Source organism: Triticum aestivum, chromosome 6A, assembly GCF_018294505.1.
Source record: "Triticum aestivum cultivar Chinese Spring chromosome 6A, IWGSC CS RefSeq v2.1, whole genome shotgun sequence".
Taxonomy (NCBI): domain Eukaryota; kingdom Viridiplantae; phylum Streptophyta; class Magnoliopsida; order Poales; family Poaceae; genus Triticum; species Triticum aestivum.
Genome location: NC_057809.1, coordinates 488,092,596 through 488,100,148, shown reverse-complemented (window position 1 = coordinate 488,100,148; position 7,553 = coordinate 488,092,596). Strand labels below are relative to the sequence as shown.

At 50.2% G+C, this 7,553-nt stretch overlaps 1 protein-coding gene across 1 annotated transcript; it reads right to left on the bottom strand.

Moving 5' to 3' along the window:
- Positions 1-1,479, bottom strand: LOC123130807 (E3 ubiquitin-protein ligase ATL4-like). The gene has a single exon (XM_044550615.1). The coding sequence runs from the start codon at positions 1,256-1,258 to the stop codon at positions 164-166; it is 1,095 nt and encodes a 364-aa protein (XP_044406550.1). The 5' UTR covers positions 1,259-1,479; the 3' UTR covers positions 1-163.
- Positions 1,480-7,553: the final 6,074 nt, after the last annotated feature.

Sequence of the window (7,553 nt, the reverse complement as noted above, 5' to 3'; positions counted from 1 at the left end):
GCCCAAATCAACGGAAGCTTCGATCCAACAAAGCTCATCATCTGGCTCTGGGGCCGATTCTATTTTTACGTACATCAGAGTCCTAATATAATATGGAAGTCGACAAAAAAAACTTCAGGGGTCCGAAATTACAGACGGGCTAATTGTAATTATAATCCTCCTATTATACGCCTACGATCCAGCGGTACAGGCCCATGAGGCCCGCCTCGTCCTCGTCCGCCGGACGGGGCGCCGCCATGGCCGCCGCTTCGGGGTCCCACCGCCACGAGTCCTCCTGCCGGTGGCTGTGGTGGCTCTGGCTCCACCGCGCGCTCCACCGCCCCGAGAGGGACGACGCCGAGGAGGCCAGCCGGTCCACGTACTCCCGGAGCCACCCGCGCGACCCCGCCGCCTCCGCCAGCGCCTCGCCCGGGCCCTGCGGCGCGGCGCGCTGCCCGGCCACCGCCGACTTGGCCGCCGCCGCCGCGGGGCGCGCGATGCGCGCCACCACGGCCTCCACCTCCTCGTCCACGCGGTAGTCGAAGGAGCCGAGGGAGTATGTGCGGCGGTCGTCCCCCGCGGCGGACGAGCGTCGGTTGCTCACGCTGCCGATCTCGACGCGGAAGCTCCTGGACGCGTTGCTGCTGCTCCTCGCGTCCAGCGGCTCCTGCTGCGCGGCGGCGGCGGCGGTGTAGGCGGTGGGAAGAGGCGGGTGCGGGAGCGAGATGGCGGCGCGGCAGAGCGGGCAGGACGGCGTGTTGCGGAGCCACGCGTCGACGCAGGCGGCGTGGAACGCGTGGCGGCACGCCGGGAGCAGCCGCAGCTCGGCGTCGGGCACGAACGGCGACAGGCAGACGGCGCAGTCGGGGGAGCTCTTGGGCAGCGCCGCCAGGGCCGACGCCATGGTGAATAGCGGAAGCGACGCGATCAGCCGCTCCTTCTCGTCGTCGACCACCTCGCCCGCTGCCGCTGCCGCCGGGCCCGCCGCGGGTGTCTCCGAAGGGGCGGCCGCCTCGGCGTCGGAGCGGGAGGAGGCGCCGAGCGCCCTGGAGACAGCGGTCGGTGCCGGCGAGGACGTTTGGCGCGAGGAGAGGCAGCGGAGGAGGAAGTGGATGGAGATGGAGGCGCAGAAGACGAAGGCGAGGAGCGCGGCGATGATGAGGAGCGACGGGGAGAGGTTGAGCGAGGAGGAAGGCGGCGGCGGCAATGACGGCGGGGGGATGGTGACGGCGAGGGGGTCCCCGGCGTACGGCGGCGCGGGCGGCGGGATGGAGTCCATGGCGGGCGGAGATGCAGGAGGAGAGAGCGCGTGTTTAAGGCTCGGTAGCTGGCCGCGGTCTCGAGCCTTTTATGGGTTTTGGGGTGCGTGGCGACGGAGAGCTATGCTCATGCTACGCCATACTGCCGCCGTAGGCAGCGCAGCGGGGATGGAGAACTGGAAGGTAAAAAATACTGGCGGTTTCGCCATCACAGGAAGCAGGAATGTGAATGGCCTTCACAGTTTCTCCACCCACCCTTTGTCGTTCATCTCACCATCTTTCCCTTGTGTTTTTGATTGACTATGCTCGTCTTTCTGCACTGCAATTGCACAGGTGGATCGTGTCAGTTGTCCGTATTATGCGAAATTGCACGAGACAGGTCAACCGTTCCTACTCCAATCGGCCGTGTGGAGATCACAAATCCTACTTAATTCGATCTTCACATACTGCCGCGTGATGTTTCAGCCTTGTTCTACTGCAGTACTGACACGGTGTATTTGGCGGATTGCACCGATAAGTCGTCCCAAGTGACGGGACAAACAGAGAGAGAGAGAGAGCGCTGACGCCCGCCCTTTTGTTTTGTCCATGGCCAGAGGTAAAAGGGAAGGCACAAAACCATCCGATTTGCTTCGATTTGGGCCGCTTTCGTCCAACGATTCTGGGTGGGGCTTGCACAATTAGCTTTGATTGACACGAAAAAAAAGCTAAATAGGCCCAGTCTTTGCTCTTCCGGGAGAAGCTAAAGCCCTTTTCGTATGAAGCGACACGGCCAATTCGTGAGAATATGCACACTGTCGGTTTTTACTGCCGAGCTTTGTGGCTCGTCGGAAGATCAAGCTGGAGTGACCGCACCGACAACGTATTTTGGTGGAAGAACAACGACTACCAATTCGATCGACTCTGCCATGAATGCGCATACTGTATTAATTAAAATCACTATGGAGCGAGACATGCACGGCCGGCCTGTATATTTCTCTACTATAGACCTGCTGGGGCCATGGGCATCTAATCTACCGATCAGCGAAGTTGCTTGCGTTCGAAGCTCAGTATAGTAACTCTATTGCCAATTTTGTGAAGAAGGAGAAGAAGGAAAATTAACAGCATGTTTATTTTAGATTAGCAAAGGCGCGTCAAAATTTAGATCGAGCGGAAAAGGTACGGCGTAGGTAGTGATGCAATTGGATGCCGGTACATGTTGCACTGTACGGGCCTTTAATTTCCCATGTCTGAGAATTTATGAACTCCATCGGACACATATCAACCTATTGTAGGCCCCGCGTTCCAGTGCACTCATGGCGTATCAAACGGGAAATTACCTAATCTGTGCAAGTAGAAAAGTGCCTTGAATTGATTACCATAGTGTACATCTCTCTCTCTCTCTCTCTCTCTCTCTCTCTCTCTAGCGAGCTGTCTGGATAATTTTGCGTCCGTCATCACTTAATACGCAATATATACTTAATTATCAACGAGCCGGGTAGCATTCTTAATTAGGAACGATGATTAGAGAGATACTCCTACTACTATGTGGGATTTGACTTGGAATTGTTTAATGCCATTCGAATTCCATTGCACATGTACATGTAGATGGTTGTTGGAGCCTGGAAGGTACGTACGTCCAAGTATCGTGCAGCTGGAATAATACCAGTGGCACTCACAAGTACTCCCTCCGTTCCTAAATATTTGTTTTTTTAGAGATTTTAAATAAACTATCACATACAGATGTATATAAACATATTTTAAAATATAAATTTATTTATTTTGCTTCATATATAGTCATTTGTTAAAATCTTTAAAAAGATAAATATTTAAGAACGGAGGAAGTAAGCATCATCAAGTCGGGGTAAGTAATAATATATCGTATATTGTGATCCGCTTCAAGCACAGATGTGCTTGTCACCTGCTGGATTAATTGCCTCACATGCATGGGTGCAGCGCGAAATGCATATAGAATCTGATCGACCAGCTTGCTCCAAGAGATTCTACATCTCGTTAACAGTGCGCGCGGCCGGTGCCAAGCTCGTCGTCGGCAGGTTAGTTTCACTGGCAGTTGTGCCTATTGATGGAACGGCATGTGGACACTGTGCTGCTGCCTTGCTGAGCATCTCGCCACACATCGATCTCACTCACATTAAATAGGTAACAAATTAGGAGCACGCACAGGCTATGCATACAGTGTTGCTTAACCCTCATCATCAGGTCGATCGTCCAGGATATGCAATAAGTTGGCGGTGGACGGACCTGTACCGGCGACGGCCATGACCATGAGGGTTTAACAGCTTTGCGGCGAGGACATGAAGTTTTAACAACTAGCGTTAGCCCCTCCCGCTATTGTACAAGGGTACGTGTCACATTTAATCTTATGACGTAACTAACGCGGCGGCGCATGTGTGCAGCTCAAGAAACCTTTGAAAGGAATTAGTAAGGACACGGCAGAAATAATCCCTCCACGTACGTACATGTTGGGATCGATTGGTATCAGATCAGATCGTGGTTGCATGCATGCATCGGGCACAACATCGAAGCACGGCGGCCGGGGCAGTCGTACGAGTACTTACGTACTCCCTCTGTTCCGAATTACTTGTTTTGGATTTGTCTAGATACGGAGGTATCTAGACTACGTACGTACGTAGGTCGGAGGAGCGCAACATACGATTTGTAATGACGCGTTACATGGCCGTTAAGCTAGGTGATAAGACCAACTCCAGCAGCTCCTATAAAAACTTTACTGTAAGGTCTCATTTGGTTGTTGGGGTGGAAAAATCCAGGGAAATAGGCCCCTAGGGGGAGATCTTCCTGTGCATAAGAATCCCTCCCACCACGGGGGAAATGGTCCCGCTACCCCATGTGCCCAAATGGCAACAAGGGAGGGAAAGAAACCCCTCACGTAAAACATACAGATATAACACAACAGATCAAAGATAATTAAAAAAAACAGATCAAAGATAAAAACTGCACAAATAATTTTACAATAAAAGAACAGACACATACAAAAACTTCAGAATTCATGTAAACTATAATTTCATTAAAAAATACAACTGATATCCATCACTTCACCAAGGTTCAAATACCCATCGGTCCACATTTCATTCCGATTAAGCGTTGAGCTAAACCTTTTTCGTGTTCCAACATAAAAGCAATCAATACAATTGGCATTGATGCATCATTGTTTAAGTTTGTTCACTATAAAAATTCTGAATTATCAAGTTGTCATGTCCGAGGCATAGACACTTTCGAATAGGATGGGCTGCAAAGTGAAAATCACTAGTCCTACTCAGGTCTTTTCTCCACTCCGCATCTACATCAGGTACCACAACTCGATGTTCGTTGAACTACAAAAAAAGGAAGTTAGCACCATGTATCCAACTGAGAATTGTAACAATTACATGAGCACATGATGACTATAGCTTAGATTTTTAATAACAATCAGCAGAACTTGTTGAGAAAAAAGATAAGAGCCACATACTAACTTCTATTTCTTAGGTGTTGAATCCCGTGAAACCGATGTCGAAACTGAAAAGGTTTGTCATTTGTCAACCAGATTGCTAGAAGGTCACTTGAATGATAGCATATTCTAACGGAAGCAACAAAGAAAAGAAAGTAAAGAAATATCAAGGTGTTTGAGTGTCTCGGCAAATTCAGCAACACATACAAAATTACTAGTAGGAGTCCATAAGGAGCTGTAACAAGTTATTTTCCTGATGAGTAAGTTTGCTGATACTAATTGGCACTTGGCAAGCTGGGAGTACTATCCATGCGTTGTGTTTCTTGCTTAATCAAGGTCTGCGAGTCAATGTCGTCTAACTAGACAGCCAGAAAAATAACATCACCAATCAAATCTCTTGCTGACTAGTCGATCACTTTATACCAACAAATAAATTTAAGCTTCCTCACATCACATCTTATGATTGTGTGACAAATTAGGGAGAAGGCATCCAGGGATGGCTGTCATATACCTTTCATCAGGTGAAAAAATTTCAATGACCAACGAACCAAAAGGCACTTAGCCACTGAACACAACGCCGCCGCCACCACCTAGCATTTTCGGATAAAGCAAATCATTTGCTAATGTCAGAGGTTCAGAGCACCTGCATGTGGCACACAATTAAATACTTATCAGTTCAGGACACAAAAGTTTGCGCAAAAATGCATGAAAACACATATTGTAGGAAAGGCAACACACATGTGCACCACGGGAAACACCAAAACAGCACCTACACGGACTGAGATCCGGTGACTTGTTGTGGACAAGTCACCGGTGAACAGTATGGTGCCTGGCCCCTCTCTTCAAACTGTTGGATCAAAGGTCGATGGATGGATCTTCATGAACAATACCTGAGCTACAGTGCACGCCTACAAGAACTTGTGAACAGTCCTCAAGCTACAGTGATTCGCATACAGTGCCGTCTATAGTGATTTTGCTGCAGTGTTCGCTCCTGGGTTGCACATCCTCCATCCAACGGCCGGCCTCCCGCCAGTTACGGCGTGACTGGCCAGAGGCCAGTCACTGGATCTCGGTCCCACCTAGACAGCCTCTGCAATAAGAAAAAAGCAAGACATGTGTTAGTGTTGTGATGAATATGAGCCAACATGTGCCGAAATGCAAATTATAGGGAATTATATACAGATCAGTATATGAATTTAATCTTTCTAAAATGCTAGTTGTGGAGCTCTTTGTGTGCATGTAAGTGAAATGCATGATTATAGTGTATTAATTATGATACAACCATGCATTATGATACTGTAATTCATACTATTTGTTGGTGTCAAAACCGGCGGATCTCGGGTAGGGGGTCCCGAACTGTGCGTCTAGGCCGGATGGTAACAGGAGGCAGGGAACACGATGTTTTACCCAGGTTCGGGCCCTCTTGATGGAGGTAAAACCCTACATCCTACTTGATTAATATTGATGATATGGGTAGTACAAGAGTAGATCTACCACGAGATCAGAGAGGCTAAACCCTAGAAGCTAGCCTATGGTATGATTGTATGTTGTGATTGTTGTCCTACGGACTAAAACCCTTCGGTTTATATAGACACCGGAGAGGGTTAGGGTTACACAAGGTCGGTAGGAGGAGATATTCATATCCGTATTGCCTAGCTTGCCTTCCACGCCAAGTAGAGTCCCATCTGGACACGAGACGAAGTCTTCAATCTTGTATCTTCATAGTCTAACAGTCCGGCCAATAGAGATAGTCCGGCTGTCCGGAGACCCCCTAATCCAGGACTCCCTCAGTAGCCCCTGAACCAGGCTTCAATGACAATGAGTCCGGCGCGCAGTATTGTCTTCGGCATTGCAAGGTGGGTTCCTTCTCCGAATACATCACAGAAGAATTTGAATACGAGGATAGTGTCCGACCCTGCAAAATAAGTTCCACATTCCACCGTAGAGAGAATAATATTTTCGCAGATCTAATTTGCTGGCTTGTTTTGGCAGTATGACGTTATGTCATGGCCTGGTGATTATTCGAACCGTTCCCTTTAACCAGCCCCACACATAACGCGAGGTAGTTTTTCGACACGTCTTGTCAAAGCAGAGATCGTGTCCCCTTATTATGGGATTCTCATCAATACGGGCGTGGGTAACCCAACCGCGCCATCAATTGCGGCACTTGAGGGATAAGCGAGTTTTACCAGGCAAGTGGGGACGCTCAGTTTTGTCCGCCCATATAGAGGGATAAGGATTCACCTTCCTATCCACGCCTTCTTCCTCCTTTGCTCATCCGTTTTCGCACACTCGAGGTCTAGCGCCCAAGTCCACACCTCCCACCTCAACCTTCTCCAACCATGTCCGGAGCGGGAGGCAGGTGGATGGTCTCCTCCATCATGGAGGGAGACATCAAGAAATTGAGGAGAGCCGGATACCTGCCCGACGACATCGCGCACCGGCTCCCAGATGAGGGGCAGCTCATCCCCACCCCCAGGCCCCATGAGAGGGTAGTATTCCTCACCCATTTCCTCCGTAGACTGGGATTCCCTCTCCATCCATTCGTCCGGGGCTCATGTTCTATTACAGCCTGGATTTCCACGATCTGGCCCCGAACTTCGTCCTCAACATCTCGGCGTTTATCGTCGTGTGCGAGGCCTTCCTCCGCATCAAGCCCCACTTCGGCTTATGGCTGAAGACCTTCAATGTCAAGCCGAAGGAGGTGGGCGGCCGCCAGGCGGAGTGCGGAGGCGCCATGGTGGGCAAGATGCCCAACGTAACATGGCTCGAGGGCTCCTTTGTGGAAACCATAAAGGGGTGGCAATCGGGGTGGTTCTACATCATCGAGCCGCGCGACCCTGTATGGGCAGCGGCCCCCCGAGTTCCGATCT